Source organism: Crocodylus porosus, unplaced genomic scaffold (genome assembly GCF_001723895.1).
Source record: "Crocodylus porosus isolate Cpor-Errol unplaced genomic scaffold, CroPor_comp1, whole genome shotgun sequence".
Lineage (NCBI taxonomy): Eukaryota > Metazoa > Chordata > Crocodylia > Crocodylidae > Crocodylus > Crocodylus porosus.
The window spans coordinates 26751742-26772006 of record NW_017728916.1 but is presented as its reverse complement, the minus strand read 5'-3'; the positions used below and the strand labels follow the sequence as shown (position 1 = coordinate 26772006).

The window sequence follows — 20265 nt, the reverse complement described above, 5'->3', positions numbered from 1 at the left end:
GCCCCGCCTCGCTCTGCGCCTTCGCTGGCGCTCGGGCTCTTCGCAGCCCCAATACTGCACCCTCTCTGGTGCCAGGGTCCCTACACCCCCATGGGTCCCCTATGAGGCTTCCTCCATCCCCTAATAGCCTCACCCAAACCATCGGTCATGAACAGCAAACAAAACACAAGCCCCTGGGCTATAACATAAATTTAAGCCGCCCGGCTATAACATCATTCAAACCATACCAGGGAGTACTCTGTCCCTCAACAGTGTCAGAAGCTGCTTCTGCAGTCAGGCCTCTTGCTTGCTCTGGAAGAGCTCCTTCCCCCTTAGCAGCTGGCAGGGAACTACCACCCTAGCCTCAGCCCTGGGGTTTATATGTGAACCAGGCCCTGCCCCTTCCGGTCAGCTGACCACTGGCAGGTGTGGACCACTAGCTCATTTTGGTTGCCCTGGTAACCAGCAGCTGGGGGCTCCTCACCCACTGCTAGGGTTCATTTCTTAGCAGTTTCCACTCTTTATAGGAGCAGGGCACCTAAGTGCTCTGTGACATACCTTCCTAAATGAAGGATTTGGGGGGGAGGGTATCTAATGGAACTGCCTTTATTGGCAGCCTGGGATGACAGTGGTCCAACTTTAAAATAAATTATTCTCATTGTTAACTGCTGGGAAGATCAGAAATCTACTTGGCCTGCTAGCACTGTGAGACTGCAATTTTTTTGCATACTTCAATGCATCTGTTATGGATCCTGAAACCTGTGCCCTTTGATAGATTTCCAGACAAGTAGGAAGACTTCTTACTGAGGGGAATTTCTAACCTAACACTATACTGTAGACTCCACTCTAGCAGGAGGCCAGTTGACCTGAAGAGGGAGAAATAAGGGTATGTAAGCCTAGCCAAGGCTCAGACTGGCCCTGACCCTGAAGTAGGAAGGAGCTGCTGAATACCTCTGAGAGAGAAGTGTTTGGGGGTTCGAGTTGTTCATATTCTGATGAGGTTTCAAGTGGTTGGGAAGCCACAGACAGGGTGCCTGGGAGGTCTTCCACCCTAGTGGGCTAAAGCCAAATGGTTTAGGGGCTGAAGCCAAAAGAGAAAGGGTTTGGGATCTGGTGGACTGTGTGGGCAGAAGCCGAGACAGGGCCAGGGGCACAGTGAATGAGCACAAAGGGTTGGAGCCCAGAAAGAGCCTTGCAGGGGTTGGAAACGCAGTGGGTTGATACTGAGACAGGACCAGGAACCTAGTGAGTAGGGAGAGACCTGCCAGGACCAGGGGCCTGGTGCGTGAAGTAGGCTAAAGCTGAGAGGGCAAATGGGTGCCCAGCAAACTGGCACTTAGATGAGGCTGGGAGCCCTGGGGAAGTTTGTTGAGGAAGATCCACAAAGTATGGGTGTGTCTTTGAGGGGGAGGGGTATGTGGAGGCCACAATTACCACTCCTAAGGCAACTAGAGCCTGTGGTGCAAAAATAACACCAGGAGTGCCACATTTGGTGCTAGCAGAGCACAAGTGATGCCCACTAGGTATGAGGAATTAGCTAGAGGGTTTGGGACCTGCAACACTGAGACAGGACTGGCAGACCCAGAATCAAGAAGGAAAGAAAGGTAAGACTGGGAGGAGAGAGAAAGGATGGAAGTGTAACACTTTGTGCAGGCAGGGACTGGGGCCAGAATATGGCTGCCCAGGGATAAGCAAGGCAGAATAAACACCCCAGGATTACTCTGGTCTCTGAGGGCAACCTCACGTATATTTTATTTAGACATCAAGGCACGACAGGAAAGCATAGAACAGTGATCTGAGAGATCAGAGGGGTAGGACAGGATTGCAGTAGCCATTAAAGGATGTCATGGCCATCCTCAAGAGGCAGATCCTGTCACATACTTTTGGTAATGCTTGAAAACAGGGTGGTATGGTATGGTATGGTATGGAAACACTGGTTGGAGCTTCATGGTGTTAAAACTGAATAGAGTTTTGCACTTGAAACCAGAATTCAGTTTTGTTGTGTATAAAGAAGACAGCACTTGATCTACTTGTTCCCTCTCATAAAAGCAGGAGGGCAGGCAGGGGACAGAGGTGGGGGGGTGGGGGTTAGACACAACCAGAGGGAAGCAAAAATGTATCCAAAAGGACAAAACTGTAAAAAAGCACATTACAAAAATTCCCTCTGTCTAAATTCCCACACCACCTGTCCCCTCACTACCTGTCCTCCTGTAACAGTGGGGGATGAATTAAAGATGACCCTCCCCAATAATTAGATTCTATCCATAGAAAATTATAAGAAATTATAAATTTCCCATGTATAAAATCTAATTATTTGGGGGTTGTCTTAAAGTCAGGGTCATCTTATAGTTAAGTAAATATGGTACTAGGAAACACTGTTCCTTCCTCTCCTCTAGTGAAGAAGAGGATCTGGTGCCCCTGTAGCCTCAGACCCACCTTTTCCTCTGTGTTGCCCCAGCCTCTTTTATCCCCCGCCTCCCAGCCTCTGCTTCTCCCTTTCCCCTCTTCCCACTGCATCTGCTCTTATGGGATGGTCTGGGGCTTTGCTCAGGGCCCCAGGCTCTAGTGTGAGGGAGCCTGCTAACACAGAGTAAAGGTACGTGGGAAGGAAGAAGGTCAGGTGGGAGTGCAGTGTCTGTGTGGGAGGGAAAAAGCAGCAGGGGAGATAGCAGGGTGCAGGGGTGGCTGACAAGATGGGAGGCAGCAGCTGCAGCAATGACTCCTACCCCAGGTAGGGGCTGGAGCCCAAGTTACAGCAGCTTCCATCTCCACCCCCAACCACCCTCATACTTGATTCTGTGTTGAAGAACATTTCCCCCCATGTTAAATGGGCAAAAATATCTCATTTTATAATTAAGTAAATATGGTACTTCAGCAGGTGGAATATACCTGCTTGGGATAATGCGTGGGAAGAAGCTGCTGCTTTCTTCTGCCCCATGTAGAAGCTTTAGTTGGGGATATGTCTGCAGGACCTCCTAGATGATTGGATCTTTTGTGGCATCTCCCTTCTGACTCAGAGCTCTTTGAAGTGGTTACACTCATGTCATACTTCCAAATTTTTCTGTGCATTTGTAAGAGCTATAGATTCACTTTTTTGAGAAAGCAAGTATAGAAGCTTAGATTCTAATATAATCACATGACTCCATGGACCTCTAGTACTTTCGCCATAGGCCTGTAGTGCTTACACCTTAATCTTGTCATGGAGATAAAGATAAATTTCAAAGAAATCCAGACACCATGTGGAATTGCAGTGTACAGGTCAGGCACCCAAACCACCTTAATTTTTCCCATGTGTAACACCATTCAGTAACTATATGACTGTGATGAAGATATAATTGTGGCCCCAAATCAGATGACACTATTTCAAGGATGGTTGTGATTGCTGACCTTTCTAAGCCATTGGAAGTGTCCAGAAGAAAATGATAATGCTAAAGGTTGTAGTTCTGAAATTCGTACTTCTTACTCAGGAGTTTTTGGGAGTTTTTCAAATCCAGAATACTTGGGGCAGAATCCTTTCACTTTATACAACTGCATAAATGTTATTTTTGGCACATATGCACAATTTAGAATCCTGTTCTACCTAAAGTGTAAATTCATAACCATCCTGCTGCTGAGCATGCATACCAGGCTGTGCCTGCCCTGGGTGAGTATAAATAACCGAATTGTACTTGGAAAAAAGACTCAAGGCTAGCTGGTGACTTCACACTAAGACTAACAGCATTTGATGAAATTAACTTTAGTCCATGAAAGCTTGTGACAAATATACTTTGGTTAGCCTATAAAGTGCAAATCTACCTTGCTTTCTAAATGGTGTTAGTGATGCCAATTGAGATGGACAGAAGGTCCTTTAAAGGTTTAGCTTGGTAGCTGAATGGATAAGGTACTCATCCAGAACATAAGAGATGCAGGGTCTAAGCCCTACCTAACCAGAGAGGGTTTGAATCCCCCAGTCCCTTAGAACTGTATGCTAGCTATCAAGCCATGGGTTAGATACTATGAATTTGTCCTTTCAACCCCACCTTTTGAAGCTGGCCCCAGGGAAACCAAGAGAAGGAAATATATGGGGCCAGGAGGATGCAAGCAAGCCAGAATGTGTGTAGCTCAGTGAATTGGATGCTGCTTTGGTAGGGTGAAGGCTTGGATTTTAATTACATAGTGTGTAATTAACTGTTTTAACTCATTGACACAAAATACTGTACAGGTCAAAGATTTAACCTGGTCCAAAAGAAGATTAAACAAATTGATTCAAGATAAACCCATCAGTGAGAATTAAATATGATAGTACGGTGGCAACCTCCAAATTAAGACTTCTATGCCACTAAATGCTGGAAACTGTAGAGGAAGAGTGACAGGGAAGAGATTAGTCTGGATGTGCCCTAAATAAATATTCTTTCCATTTAGCATCTGTTCTCTGCCACTAAGAGTATATCCACTGCTATCTGCGACTAAGAGTGCCTACAAATGTTTTGGAGCCTCACTCTAACTCATGTCATTTTACACAAAGCACCGTAAGTTAGAGCATCTGACACAACAAATGTTCTCTTATTGGGTCGGGGGTGGGCTCGAGCCTGCCTGCACCAGCCCTAACCAGCAGGCAGGGGAATACCAGCAACCTCTAAGGAGGCTGCCAAACCACCTCTCTCCCCAGCCCCTCCCCCCCCTACTCCTCCAGCTCTGGGGCTGTCAGAAGGGGAGGGAGGAGAAGGGAGCAGCAGGTAGCTTTCAAATCCAGAATACTTGGGGCAGAATCCTTTCACTTTATACAACTGCATAAATGTTATTTTTGGCACATATGCACAATTTAGAATCCTGTTCTACCTAAAGTGTGAATTCATAACCATCCTGCTGCTGAGCATGCATACCAGGCTGTGCCTGCCCTGGGTGAGTATAAATAACCGAATGCTCCACACACAGCCAACTGGGCTTTCTCTGCCTGGAGCTTGAGGTGTGGAGCAGGGTGGAATGGAGCCCTTGTTACACAAATGGCCAATTGCTTAAATTATGAGCGAGACTTTATAAAGGGAGATAAGGCAAGGTGCTATGTTTATTGATTACATGAGTTAGACATAGAGGTTTGGACACACCATTTATACAAACACACATAAGTTGTTATACACATTATTACACACAAGCATACACATACACAAAACAACTTTTATTCACACATACACAAGATATAGTTAATAGCAATAGTTGTTCAATATCAGCCCAGGGTGGCTAACCTAGGCTTATTGAGTAGATGATGATGATTTGAAGATGGCAGATTTGAAGATAACAGCTGGAGCGGGGTGAACAGATGGATTTGTGCTCCATTGAAACAGCAGTAGAGAAAGAGACTCACCCAACTTGGCATTTTTTAAGTGTTTTTTATAGTGATTAGGATCCTTTGGGGTGCTTTGGGGGTTTTTCATACCCAGCTTCTGTTTTTGGAGTTGTTGGGTTTTTTTTTTTTTTGTCTTCAGCTTATCTCAGCCTTGGAGTGTTCTTGCTGCCCATCTGGCAGGATGGGTGCATTTCCTTTTCCTCATTATTTTCTTTCTGCCCTAGGTCTAAAAGGGATTCTGCAGCCATTTATTAATTAGTTTACTGACTGGTAACTTGCATTTGGCGCCTTGTTGCTTACATAAACAATAAAAAAAAATTTCTCCCATGTCTATGTCATTTTTTTTACCATTCATCCTTATACACACACTCATACATAAAGGCTATGCAAAGTTCATTTACTTATGTCAAGCAGAAGGATACAAAATGGAGTTTTCAAGTTGCTTACAGGACAAGACTAACATGGTTACATGTTACTACTATCACATTTTACATTAACATCAGCTACATTAGTTCAGTTCATGCTAAACCCTCCTGCCTTGCAGGACACCCCCCAGCTACCCTGGATGAGGTATTGTGGGGAGCCAGACTGGATCTGTGAGGCAAAGTGGCTCCATTCCACCCTGCCCTCCCCAGCTCTGGCCAGGCAAAGCAGAGCGTGTAGCTTTTGCCACCACTGTCAAGAGGCCCAGGTGAAAGGTGGGGGAAGGGAATCGCCCCCCCCCCCACCTCATGGGTCCAGCTCAGCTCCCCTCAATATCCTGGAGTAGCTGGGAAAGGCCCATGAAGCAAGGAGGGCTCCCTTCCCCATCCCCTCCCGCCCACACTTCGGCCTCTTGGCAGTGTTACCAGCGGCAGCAGCAGCTGCTGCCGTCTCGGCTTTGCCTGGCCAGAGCTAGCTGGGGAAGGCTGGATGGAACAGAGCACCCTCACGTTGTGGGCCCAGCCCAGCTCCCCCCAGTACTGCAGCCAGGGTGGTTTTGAGGGGTGCAAGGTGAGGGGGTTCTTTTCCAATCCCCTCCCCCCCTCCAGCTCTGACCAGGCAAAGCTGAGCTGGCAGCTGCCTGCTGCTCCCTCTCCCCTCACCTTCACTCCCCCTTCTTTTCTCCCTCACCCTCTGACATCCCCATAAAGCACAAAAAAATAACCCTTGATGGATCGCAAGTTCCCCAAGGCACTCTGCTTTGGAATACCTTCATCTAATACCTGATTTGATGAGGGTCAATTTCTCATACAATCAGCTATTTTAAAAGCATTCTGTAGCCTTGTATATGTGCTACCTTGTGGCTGTAGAGCACTTTCAGAGGCTGATCATGTGAAAAAAATCAAATTTTCTAAGTGCCCATTGAAAATGCAGCTACAGAAAGCAGTATGTCATGTTGGGTGATAGTGGTTGGTAGCTCCATTCTGTGGGGAGTGGAGGCATCCATCTGCCAGCCTGACCTGTTGCCTTGGGAAGACTGCCTCACACCAGGAGCCTACACCCAAGATGTGACAGAAAAGTTGCCGAGACTCATCTACTTCTCTGACTACTGCCCCATGCTGCTCATCCATGCAAGGGCATGCGGGAAGAAAATCAGTAAAGCCAAGACACTTAGAGATGCAAACAGCGAGGAACATAAAAGGCAATAAAGTGGGATTATACAAGTATTCAGTAGTAAGAGGTAGATCAAAGAAGGTTCCTTGCAGAAAGCAGGAGGCAGCTTAGTTACCAATGATGCAGAGGATTCTGAATCTATTTAGTGCCTTTTTTGTTTCAGCCTTCACAAATAAAGATAGCTATCAGATAAGTGTAGCTGGCAGGAAAGTTAAGGAAGGAGGCAAGCAACTTTAAGAATAGTGGAAGAACAGGTTAGGGATTACTTGGAGGAGCCAGATGCTTTCAGGTCAGCAAGGCTGGATGGAATATATTTTAAAATAATGGAGTTAGCTAAGGAAATTTCAGAACCAATGGCTATCATGTTTGAGGCCTTTTTTTTTTTTTTTTTTTTTGAGACTCAGATCAGAAGATGTAGGGCAAATGCCCATCTTTTAAAAAGGGAAGGAGGAGGATCCAGGGGAGTTACAGACCAGTCAATCTGACCTCAATACCTGGAAAGATTTACAGATCAGGTCATCAAAGAATCTATTTCAAGGCACCTAAGTGCTGAACAAGGTGATCAGGAACACCCAACATGCATTCATCAAGAACAAGCCATGCCTGATCAACTTGATTTCTGTGATATGGCATTAGGTTTGGTGGATGGAGGAGAGAGAAGAGTATGTGATATACCTTGATTTTTAGCAAAACTTTGAACATTGTCTCCAAAAACACTCTCATTAATAAGCTAAGGGAATTCAGACTAGAGAAATATGCTTCCAAGTGAATACAAGCTGGATCATTGTGCTCAACAAATAGTTAACAATGTCTCAGTGTCTAACTGGGAGATTTCTTCAGGAGTTTGGAATCAATTAGCATGTTCATTAATAATTTGGATGCTGGTATTGAGTGCATGCTTAGCCAATTTATGGATGGTACCAATTTGGGTGAAGTTGCAGACACTCTGGAAGGTAGGGCTAGGACCCAGAATGACCTAGATAGACTAGAACAAATGGTCTGTAATCAATCAGATGTAATTCAGCAAGAACATGTGCAACGTTCTGCACGTTGCATAAAATAAATGCATGTACAAATATGGACTGGGGAATGATTGGCTAAGCCAAGTATTTCAGAAAAGGACCTGGGGGTTACATTGAACCATTAGCTGAACATGAGGCAACAATGTGCTCTTGCTATAAAAAAAATACCAGCATACTGTCTTGTATTAACAGAAGAATCCCTTGCAAATCAAAGAAAAGATTAATTCTGCTCTATTTGGCATTGGTGAGGTCTCACCTCATGTGCTGTGTCTAGTTTTGGGTCCCATACTTCAAGAAAGGGGTCCCATACTTCAAGAAAGATGTGGCCAGATTGTGGACAGAGTCCAGTGTAGAGTGACAAAAATTACTAGAGCCCTGGTAAGTGTGATTTATTAGGAAAGGCTGAAAAAACTAAGATTATTTAGTCTGGAGAAGAGAAGCCTGAGAGGGATTTGATCACAGTGTTCAAATACCTAAAGGATGGTTATTAAAAAGATTGAGACTATCTTCTGCTGCAGTAGGGGGCAGATGTAAGATCAATGGCCTCAAATTGCAGCAGAGGAAATTTAAGTTGGAGATTAGAAAAAATCTTTCTTACTGTGAAGGTGGTCAAGCATTGGAACTGACTACGTAGAAAAGTTTTGGAATCTCCATCCCTGGACATTTTCAAGAGCAGGCTAGACAGATACGGACTGAGATGGCTTGCTCAGGGATAATCCTACCTTGAGCAGGGGCTCAGCCAAATGACCTTATGAGTTCCCATCCAGTTGTTTGATCCTATGATGCCTTGTCTTATGACTGCTCCTAGCAAAGCAGAAACTCCCCTTTTCTGTCATCAGTTTCATCCAATTAATCTTAAATGTAAGGGTGCAATGACTCAGCTTCAGGAGAACAATATAGGTAATGCCTAACCTGTGGCCAAATGATGAGAACACTGCATGGAAGTCAGAGAAGTTCAAGTTTTCAGGGGAGGAGAACCACATCCTCAGGAACTGTGTGAACACTTACAAATACCAAAATTTGCACTTACGTGCCTGGGTGTTTCATAGTAGTTAGAGATCAGAAGGGACCTGAATAGATCTAGTCTAACCCCCCGCCACTGGCCAGAGCACACGCTGGGATCACATAACCCCAGACAGGTGTTCATCCAACCTCTTTGAGTAATTCTCAGTCAGGGCATTGTGGCATCTTGTGGTTCAAGTGAAAGCCTTTTTAGGGCACTATGGGGTGCAACAAAATATTAGCACTGTTAGGTGTGCAAATGTCTACATGATTCACAAGATAAACTCAAAGATATCAAATAGGAAACCATACTGTCAAAAATATTTTGATCTATTATGGTCTTTCTGAATTCATTGCAGCAGCAGAATTGCTATATTATTTTTCCATAATTAAAAAAATTCTTGAAAATTAAGAACTGACATTGTCCAAGGGGTGCCTTAAGTCTGACGAATGGTACCTTGAATCTAAAAAGTTTAAGAATCACTGCTTTAACCATTGCAAAATGGCAAAACTTTAATAGCTGGTAGCTGTAATAAATGTTTCAGAATCTCAGTTATTAAGTAGTTTACTAAACTTTTCCAGGCTCTGGCATCCATGGAGGAGTTCCGGAATTTAGATCGGGATATTGAAGGGTCTGCCAAACGCTGGAAAAAATTTGTAGAATCTGAATGTCCTGAAAAGGAGAAGTTCCCTCAGGAGTGGAAGAACAAGTCAGCTCTGCAGCGACTGTGCATAATGAGAGCCATTCGGCCTGACCGCATGACATACGCTGTCCGGTGAGAGATTTATAATCTAGAAGACTAAAATCTGACAGTGTAATCAGGAAATGAGGGAAATCACAGTATTGCCAACCCTACTGTGTCAAAAATCATAAGACAAATTCTTAAAAATCAAGAGATTTGAAATGTCAATTATGAGATGCTATTTTTGAAGTATGTGTGTTTATGTGCAGAGGGGTGTTAGTTGTGAAGGTGTGTGTAGGGGTGATCACCATACACCCTTGCAGGATGCGGGGTGCTGTGGGTCAGGAGTGAGGAGCAGCAGCGGGGCTGGGGGTGCTGTGGCTTGGGAGTGAGGGTCACACACACACACCTACATCTGTTGCATGACTCACCCCGGCTCCAGGGCCCCATTCACTCCAGCCCCTGTCCCACTCCCTCCCTTACCGGCAGGTCCTTGATCTGCTCCCCCACCCCTTCCTTCTCCCCCTGCCCCTTCTCCTCCATAGACTTATCAGCTTGGCACACTCTACATGCTGCAGAAGAAAGAATCCTGAGAATTGATCTCTATCAGGAGATCATGAGTCAGAGTTAATTTGACTTGAAAATTAGGAGTCTTGTGATTTTTTTTCCATGAGAGTTGGTATTACTGGGGGTGACTCACAAAATGTGTCTACATTTATTTATACTAAGAATTCCACAAAATGTCTTGTTCTAAAAGATTATTTAGCATCTCACAGCATCTAATGAAGTGAGCTATTATTCATGAAAACTTATACATCTCTGATTCAGTTAGTCTGTGAGGTGCACCTCTAATCTACCTTCTGAAAAAATTTTGGTAACAACCTAAATAAATAATCTTTAACTGTCCAGTGGAGGGCACACATTCTGTTTAGTCAAAAACTTCTTCTCAGGAAACCTGTGTCATTAAGGTAACTGTCAAGTAACCAATTCAACCCTAATGACACTTAATGGCAATAATTTTAGCTTCAATAGATTTAAGCATGTGTGGTCAAAAATTAGGTAACATCATACAGGTATTTCATATCCACATGTGTCTCAAAAAATTTAAGAATAAGTAGGTCTGGCAGTAACAAACTGCATAATTCATTTTAATTTCTATTGCATATTAAAATGGTTTATGTCCACTCTTCCATTAGATCCTGGAGTTACAGATGCCTTGTAGTATTGATTCTTGTTGGAAAATATAACATTTATGTGATGCTGCTTCTGACAGTTGTAGTTCAATTATATAGTGAAAATAATTAGGCAAATCTAAAATGAATGTAGGCTTGAGAAAGCAATCCAGATGTATATAAGTTCTGGGAAAACAGACATTCTTTCACTCTGAGGACTTGTACTGTATGTGTTGTTGTCTTCCAAGATCTGATATTTTAAAATGTCTCTCACCCAAAAGCCTCTCAACTAGCTGTCTACAAGTAACCAATCCCATATAAAGTAAAAATAGCAAATTATATATTGCTCAATTTAGGAATTATGTGAGAGGCAAGGATTTCTTAGGGTTATATCTTTTATTGGACCAATTGCATTGCCAAGAGATAGTTTGACAAGATTTTGAATTCAAGATGTCCTTCTTCAGCTCTGAGGAGTTAAAAGCTAGCACAGCATAGTAAAAAACAGTTGAAAGAGGAGGGAGAGAAATTCCCAAGGGTAGGAGATAGGCAGACAAGGTTCTTTGGGTAAATGCGATCTCTTTTATTAGACCAACTAAATTGTTGGAAAAATTGTTTTTGTGGCAGCTGTCGGGCACAAGCACTCTTCCTAAGGCAAAGGAGGGAGAGAGTTTTTTGGCATTTGTGTTAGGAGAAAAAACACTTAGCAGAAGAAAAGAAGATGATTATTTGAAGATCATAATCTGTCAATAAGAAGGAGGGTCATTAACCTGTACACTAACGTCCCACACCATGAAGGCAAAGCTGCCTGCCTGAAATATCTAGAAGAATATAGAATACACCCAAGTTTGCAGAAAACATATTGCACAAATCATCCACCTTATCTTCATCCAAAACTTAACTTTCAACAGTTGTCACTTTTTCCAAATCATGGGCACACCTGTGGACACAAAGATAGCCCTTCGTTATGCTAACAACCTCACGACTCAGCTGGAGGAAAAATTGGTAGAAAGCTGCACCATGAAAACTGCATCATACCTGTATTATGTAGGTGATATTTTTATTGTCTGGACTGAACACTTGGACTCATTTATTGACTTCCACCACAGTTTTAACAACTAATCACCACAAAATCAACTTTCCCTAGAATACTCCTACAGTAAGATCAACTTTCTAATACCACAGTCCACATCTGGGATAGCAGTGCACAAATCACCATATACAAAAACAAAAAACAAAAAAAACCCAAACAAACAAAAAAATGAAGATTACTGTATTTATGTCCACAGAAAACATCCGAAGCACACCACAAAAAAGCCATAATCTATTGCTCCCACCTTATCTACTATGAGGAGAACAGTCATGATTCCCACCTGGCTAGCCTCAAATGTTTCTTTATACAACAGAGACACTCCAGCAGAGAAACAGACTATACATTTGAAACAGCTATCCAAAGACCCCTCAGTAACCTGCTACAATACAAGAACCCCCTTGTGACCACACACCCACCCTACACTGGAACCGATCAGAAGAATCAACCACAGCCTATACTCCAAAAAGATCAGACCCTAAGAGAAGTATTACCAGCCCCCCCACTCCCAGCTTTCAAACAGCCTTGCTCAATTCATCATCCAAATCAAGCTCTTCAGTGCCCAGCAAGACATCAAGTGAGACACCACCTTGCCTCAGCAATAAATGCTTAATCTGTCAACATATCTCCACTGCTACTACAATCAACACTCCGGTATAAAAACCAACATCAGAATCCATGGTTCTTTCACATGCCTCTCAAAATGTGATATATCTGATTCAATGTACCAAATATGCTCTTGGTAACAACATGAGTGAAACTAAATAGCAACTATACACCAGAATGAATTCTCACAGAAAAAATATAAAGGACAAAGACCCATATACACCATTTGAAGCACATTTCTCACAGAAGAATCACTCCCCATTTGACTTCACTATCCTCATGCTCAAAGGGAATCTACATACTTTACATGAACGTGGGAACAAAAATTCATAAACTATCCGGACACTAAAAAACACTGATAGAGAAAACCCTTGCTATTCGTGGGTTCGGCATTCATGGTTTCAAATATTTGCGACTGCCGAATCCACATTTTAAATACACTTTATACACTTGCACAAGCTCCCAAGGAGTTCCTGTTTGCTGCTGCCAGGCTCCCACCACCACCACACTCCCGCTGTTGCTGCTGGAGTCGTGCCCTCCCCCAGCCGCTGGGGGCACTGCGTTCGTGAACAAAGATTGTGTTCATGAATGCAGTGCCTTACTTGCAGATTTCACCATTTGCAAGGGATACAAGAGTGTATTCACCACATATGGCGGGGGTCACCTGTACTGGTTTTGTAGCATATGATAAGCTACCTAATTCATGAATTCTTCCATGAAAATCTGATAATTCCACTCTTCTCTTTTGAGAGGCCTTGATCTCCCAGCTTGCCAAAACCACCATGGCTACAACAACACTAAAACAATCTATTTAGGAGTTACTTTTCATTGTATTGATATATAGCCTAGAACAAGGAAGCCAGCACACTGAAGGGGGCTTCCAATGTTGACTCCAATAGAGGTCAAGTCACAAAACTGAGGATCAATTCAATATTGGTCCTCATGCAAATGATGACCAACTGTTAACCAACTGTTAATAAACACAAATTAATTATGCTAATTAGGGATAGCAACTGTTAGAGCTGAACTCAAATATATAAACAGTAAATTTATGAAGCCAATATAACCAAGACAGTCCTGCTATTAGGAGGTGATCCACATTTAAGCTTGAAATTTGGCCAGCTAAGCTTGGTACAAAATGAAACAAGTAGCCAAGACTGGGTGTGCAGCAGGCTTCTGTAGAAAATTCGCTAGCGGTGAAGAAATAAAGAAATTAAATAAAATAGTTATATAAAAAGAGCACAATTATTGACAGATATTAACAATTACTAAACAGATTTGATATGAAATACCCCAGCAGAGGAACTCTTAAGCAGGCTGAGCCTTCTGACTCCTCTTCAGTAGGAGTGGGCAGTAGCAGCGATTGCCTAATAACCCTAGCACTTAGATGTATTCACTCTGGCATGGCACTCAGCTCACTCAAACTCACTCTCAGAGGACTTGCTTTCTTGAAACCTTTTCACCACCATAAACAGCAATTTAAATAGGAACAGAAATACCAACACAAATATCACTAGTGCCCAAATTCCCAAACCTATCATTACACACACACATACATAGGGGAATCTCAAAGCACTAATTACCAACCCCACACAGGAATATTACCTATTTCTAGTAATTCCTGAGATGAGCACTCTGGTAAGTATGTGTTCTCACACAATCCTTACCACACACACTCTTGAGACCTTTCTCAGCCCAGTTTCTCCAGCCAGGGCAGAAACTAGGTTCTCATACCTTATAAAAGAGAGGATATACTTTACCTATCCAGGTAAGTATGCAGAACCCCATAAATCTTTTGACCCCTCAGGTTCTCTGGCCATATGCTCAACTCAAGTTGCTACCCACAGTAAGATGTAACCTCCACTTGAGGGTAGATTCTCTGAGGAGACTTCAGTACATCTGTAGTCTATCAGTCTATAGTCAATCACAATGACTCTTCAGAGCTGACAAGCACAGCTCCCTGCAACACTCCACAGCAATTCCCAGTGGCAAAGAGTGCAGATCTCTGGCAACTTGGTCACCCCATACGTCTAAACCAATCAAATCACTCACTCGCTTGACAGTCATACATCATTCATCGAAACTCATACCCTTTCACAGGCTAAACAGTCACATCTTCAGTCACTTCAGGCATGCTCCAACAGTTTTGCCTGCCTAAACTTTGGCCTTAATGCACATGATAATTATATGTAATCAGGTCGTTGATGTCATGTAAGTTAAAAGTTCAAGATTTCTATAAGACTCTTGGTCAAGACACCATTGTATGTGCTTGGACAAGTCCATACACTAAATAACATACTGAGTAGAATTCTCCATAATGCAAGCAACATACCTAAAGGACAAAATAAACAGGAGAAACAATGGAAGCCAAAACTCCCCCAACACTACACCCATGGGAACTATCACATGGTGATACTGTTGCTATCCTAACCATTTCCTCTGCTCCCTCTTTTCTAGTAATTTGTAACCATCTCAAACATATATTGGGATGGATTTCCTGAAATTTATCTCAGGCCAAAAGATGTATATACATTTGGAAAGATAGAATAAAATCAGCTTAGCTATTTCCAAATTTATATGACTACAATAAAATAATTTACTCCATATATTGCAATAGAAATATTTGCATTCATATAACTCAAAACTTCAAGTTCCATGTTGTCTGGTTGTTCTTCAAGAAAAGGGAAAAGAAATGAAGTCTAAAGCAATCATCTAAATAATAGTAGAGTTCAAGACATGTAAAAGTGGCCTGCTAGTGCAAATTCATTTTTTCTTCGCCTTGGAACTCTTTGCAGCATTGGACATACACAAATAAGTTTATGGTGGGAGAGCATAGTCAGCCCACAGCTATCTGCACTCTCTAGCTCCATGCAGGCACTCCCAGGTCTTAAGTGTTCCAGGAATTCAGTCATTCCCAGGAATTCTGAGTGCTCTGGGAATTCCCATTTCTGGGGCATGCAGGATCAGGCCCATCAAGCCCTGGAAGCATCTGCCAGGATTCCCTTTTTAAGATTCCCCACACATGCATCAAAACTCTGGGGTGGTCCCGGGGCTAATCAGCTGATGGTGGCCCCAGCCCAGGGACTACACCAGAGTGTCCAACTTGATCCAACGCAGTCTCACAGACTGTCCACCTGTCTCCTTTGTGGTCTCCAGGGTGTATCTCTGGGTGTGTCTACACATGAAATTAATGTGATGCAATAAACTCCAGTGCATACCATGCCAGAGTTTATTGCTCCTAGGCACGATGTTTGCACATGCACCCAGAACCACAGCATGCTGAGCCAGCTCAGAGTAGCCCTGGCTGGCAGATGGCCCTGGAGAGTCAGCCTCCCAGCCCAGATCTGCTATTGACCCAGCTCACTGTGCTGCAGAGAGGATGCCTGGGGCACAAAGGTGCTCCCATGTGGGACTAGCTGGCAGACACCCCCCACACTGAAAAACCCAGATCAAGGACAACAAGAAGTCCTTTTTCAAATACATAGGGGGCAAAAAGAAGGCACTGGGTAACGTGGGGCCCTTGCAAGACACGCTAGGAAATCTGGTTGTCACACCAGACGACAAAGCTAACCTATTTAACAATTTCTTTGCCTTCATTTTCCTGAGCAGGGGCCGGATCAGCCCCCCCCACCAGGACCCTCTCATGCCCCAGGAGAGGTGCACCCAGGCCTAGGGTCAGTGAGGATCTAGTCAGGGAATTTCTGGAGGGACTGGACATAGTCAGGAACAGCTGATTTAAATATCTCCACCCCAAAGTACTTAGGACATTAGCAGAGGTCATTGTGGGACCCCTGGCATGACTTTACGAGCACTCATGGTGCTCTGGTGTGGTGCCAGAGGACTGGAAGAAGGCCAATGTGTTTTCCATTTTCAAAAAAAGGAGGAAGAAGGACCTAGGAAACTATAAGCCAGTTAGTCTTACCTCAATCCTGGGTAAGCTTTTTGAGAGAATTATTCTGACACATGTCCACAAAGGGCCAGCAGGGGCAATTATGCTTAGGGGCAACCAACATGGGTTCATTAGAGGTAGGTCCTGTCAGACCAACCTGGTGGCTTTCTATGACCAGGTCACAAAATCCTTAGACGCAGGGGTAGCAGTGGACATAGTCTTTCTGGACTCTTTAGGAAGGACTTTGACACTCTCTCTCACCCCATTCTCTTTAAAAAACTGGGGGACTGTGCCATCGACAGCCACACAGTCAAATGGGTTACTAACTGGCTAGAGGGCCACAACCAGGGAGTGGTGGTGGATGGGTCATTTTCGACCTGGAGGGATGTGGGCAGTGGGGTCCCCCAAGGCTCAGTCCTTGGACCCACACTGTTCAACATCTTCATCAGTGACTTGGACGAGGGGGTAAAAAGCACCCTGTTCAGATTTGCTGATGATACTAAGATGTGGGGGGATGTGGGCACGCTAGAAGGAAGCAACAGGCTACAATCAGACCTAGACAGGTTACAGGGGTGGACAGATGAGAACAGGATGGGTTTCAACACTGACAAGTGCAAGGTGCTGCACCTGCGGTGGAAGAACCAGCACCATACCTACAGGCTGGGGAATTTCCGTCTCGTCAGTGCAGAGACAGAAAATGTTCTTGGAATCATTATTGATGCCAAGATGAACATGGGCTGACTGTGAGAACACAGTCAGTAAGGCCAAGCACACCTTGTCATGTATCTTGAGCAGGTCCAAGGAGGTGATCCTCCCCCTCTACGCGGCACTGGTCAGGCCACAGCTGGAGTACTGTGTCACGGGGCGGGGCGAAAGGGCGGCCAAGTAGGGCAACTCAGCACCCTCTGTCTCGCTCGCCACGTCTTTGATCTTAAATGGTTCTCTATGGGAGGCTGCCTAATTGTCCTCTTGGACACGGTGCCCGAGTGTCTCCCGTCCCCTGTCCTGAGTGTACCACCCTGGTGCGCCCCAGACTTATGGGCCACGTGTGCCTCCAACCTCCCCTTTAGCATGCCCCAAGCCTCGCAGCTGTACCGGACATTCTTGTGTCGTGTACTCACCCCACCTGGGCTTCTGTTCCCCTCTCGCTCTTCCTGGGCCTCTCTCCTATAAACTCCCTCTCGGAGTTTTTCCCAGTACAAGCACCCGTCTCCCAGGGCCTCTCCAATATATGCTCCCCTCTCTGGGCCAGTCAACCATACACACAGCCCTGCCCGGGCTCCTGCCCGCACGCTCAGCCCTGTACGGCTTCTAACCGCATGTTCAACCCTATCCGGGCTCCTAGTCGCACGTTCGTGTCCATCGGGTCCCTATCTGCACATCTGCCCCTCTCCAGGCTTGCTCTCGCGCGCCTGCCCCTCTCCAGGACTTTGTGCCAGTAGGAGACCAATCGCTCACTCTGGAGCCTCTTGTCCTGATCTGCCCTCTCTGGGGCCTGAGCTACACGCTTCCCTGCCCTCTCTGGGGCCTGGGCCGCGCGCTTCCCTGCCCTCTCTGGGGCCTGGGCTGCGCTTCCCTGCCCTCTCTGGGGCTTCCCAAGTTTGGGCTCAGGCGGCCCTAGCCCTGCCTGGCCCCCAGACCCGCCTTCTCGGGCCTAGCTCGTGCACCTCCCGCGCTCAGGGCTCAGGTGGCCCGTGGCCGTGCCTGGCCCCCTAACCCTTTTCTGGGTCGGACACCCTACTGGGCAAACACCGCCCTAACGGGCTGGGGTCTCAACACCCCCCCACACCGCACCTCTCTGGCGCTCACTCACAGTGCCGACTCCGGCACTAATCGCTGTGCCCTCCGGGCACCAGGAACCCCCAGATTATTGGGGAGCTCCTGTGAGGCCTCCTCGCACCCCTACAGCCTCACCCGGTCCTCCAGTATTCACACAAACAGCCCTACCGCACAACAAAGCTACCAGCCTACTGGCTCTAACTCAGAATAAGCCTACCGGCTATAACATAAGGGTCCAGGCCCAAACTGGCCCTCTTGCAAAGGCATCTCAGTCAGGGTTCTCTTCACCCTCACCATGGTGCGGTCCCTTAGATGCTCAGGCGGCACCATTTGTCTCCGCTCTGCTGGGCTCTTCTACAGAGCTCCTGCACCTCAAGCTACCAGAATGGAACTGCTGCTAGGTTTTGGCCTGGGCTGTTTATAAAGGTCTAGCCCTGCCCCTTTCCGGTCATGTGACCAGCCTGGTTGCTCTGGCAACCAACACCTGTGCTGCTTTAGGGAGCTTCAGCAGCCCTTATTCCTAATGTCAGTAGCAGGCACCCTAGTGCCCTGCTACATAGTGCATCCAGTTCTGGGTGCCGCACTTCAGGAGGGATGTGGCCAGCATTGAGAGGGTCCAGAGGAGGGCCACTCGCATGATCAGGGGCAGCAGAGCAGGCCCTACGAGGAGAGGCTAAGGGACCTGAACCTGTTCAGCCTCCACAAGAGAACGCTGAGGGGGGATCTAGTGGCCTGTTACAAACTAACCAGAGGGGACCAGCAGGCATTGGGGGAGTCCCTGTTCCCCCGAGCACTACCAGGAGTGACTAGAAATAATGGTCACAAGCTGGCAGAGGGTAAATTCAAACTAGACATCAGGAGGCACTACTTCACAGTTAGGGCGGCTAGGATCTGGAACCAACTTCCAAGAGAAGTGGTGCTGGCTCCTACCCTGGGGTCTGTAAGAGGAGGGTAGACGAACACCTTGCTGGGGTCTTTTGACCCCAGTACTCTTTCCTGCGATGGCAGGGGGTCGGACTTGATGATCTGCTCAGGTCCCTTCCGACCTTACCAACTATGAAACTATGAAACCTTCATACCATAGCCAGCCCTGTTAGGATCTACACATGTGTTGCAACATGCTGAATAACTCTGCCATAGGATCATACTTGTGTTTACAATTACTAACCTGTGGCAGAGTTAATTAGTTTACTGAAATGTAATAGGGTTTCACATGTGGATGCTGAGATATTTACTGCAGAGCTAATTAGGCAGTTCTTTAGTAAACGCCTTGTGTAGATTCACCCAGCTCATTGAACCATTGTTTCCCTCCAGCTTTGTTTCCTCCTGCCTTCTCCCTCCCATCCATACACACATTTCTCTCTCTTGGCTGACCAGGAGGACAGCTTTAAAGGGAATGCTATAGAAAAGCTTGGATAATACCTCACTGTGGTATGGCAGAGTGGTATGCTGAGAAGTCATAGAGATGCAGGTTCAAAGCTCTATGGAAGAAGAGGACCTAGAAGCTGTGTCCTACTGGGTGTGTCTACACAAGATGCTACATCACCATAGCAATGAGCTACTGTGCCATAGCTTGTTGGTATGGCGACATAGCGTTGCTGGGCATGAACCATGACACTGACGCTGCTGCACAGTAGCAATGAGATACTGCTTAATAGCTCATTTCTACTGTGCAATAATAGCTAAAAATAACCATGCAGCAATGGGACTGCACATTAACACCAGTTATTGCGCAGTCGTTTATTATTTGCTTAACAATTACTAAATGACTGCACAGTCAGCCACTCATGTAGTGTAGTGTAGTGTACTGGCCACTGGGTATGAAATGTGGGGAGGCTTTTCCCCTTTATCTAATACTTACTAACCATGCATTTTTACCAGGCAGAATTATGTGACTTAGGCATGTCCAATAAGGGAGCATACATATCCACATACTGGAGGAAAGGCAGCAAGAGGGCACAGCAGCCCAACTGGCTCTCCAGATATCTAGCAGACCTCCTGAGGCTAAAAAGAAAGGCCTACAAAGGATAGAGGATGGGATTCACCTCCAAGGAGGAATATTCTGCACTGGTCCGGTCCTGCAGGGAGCAAACCAGGAAAGCCAAGGCTGCAACTGAACTCCAACTA

At 45.5% G+C, this 20265-nt stretch overlaps 1 protein-coding gene across 1 annotated transcript in view; it reads left to right on the top strand.

The window, feature by feature from the left end:
* Positions 1 to 20265, top strand: part of DNAH9 (dynein axonemal heavy chain 9) — a 388028-nt gene that overhangs the window by 271478 nt on the left and 96285 nt on the right. The window contains exon 44 of the mRNA XM_019536510.1: positions 9505 to 9698. Within this exon, the coding sequence (XP_019392055.1) occupies positions 9505 to 9698 (194 nt within the window). The remainder of the gene's footprint in view (positions 1 to 9504; positions 9699 to 20265) is intronic.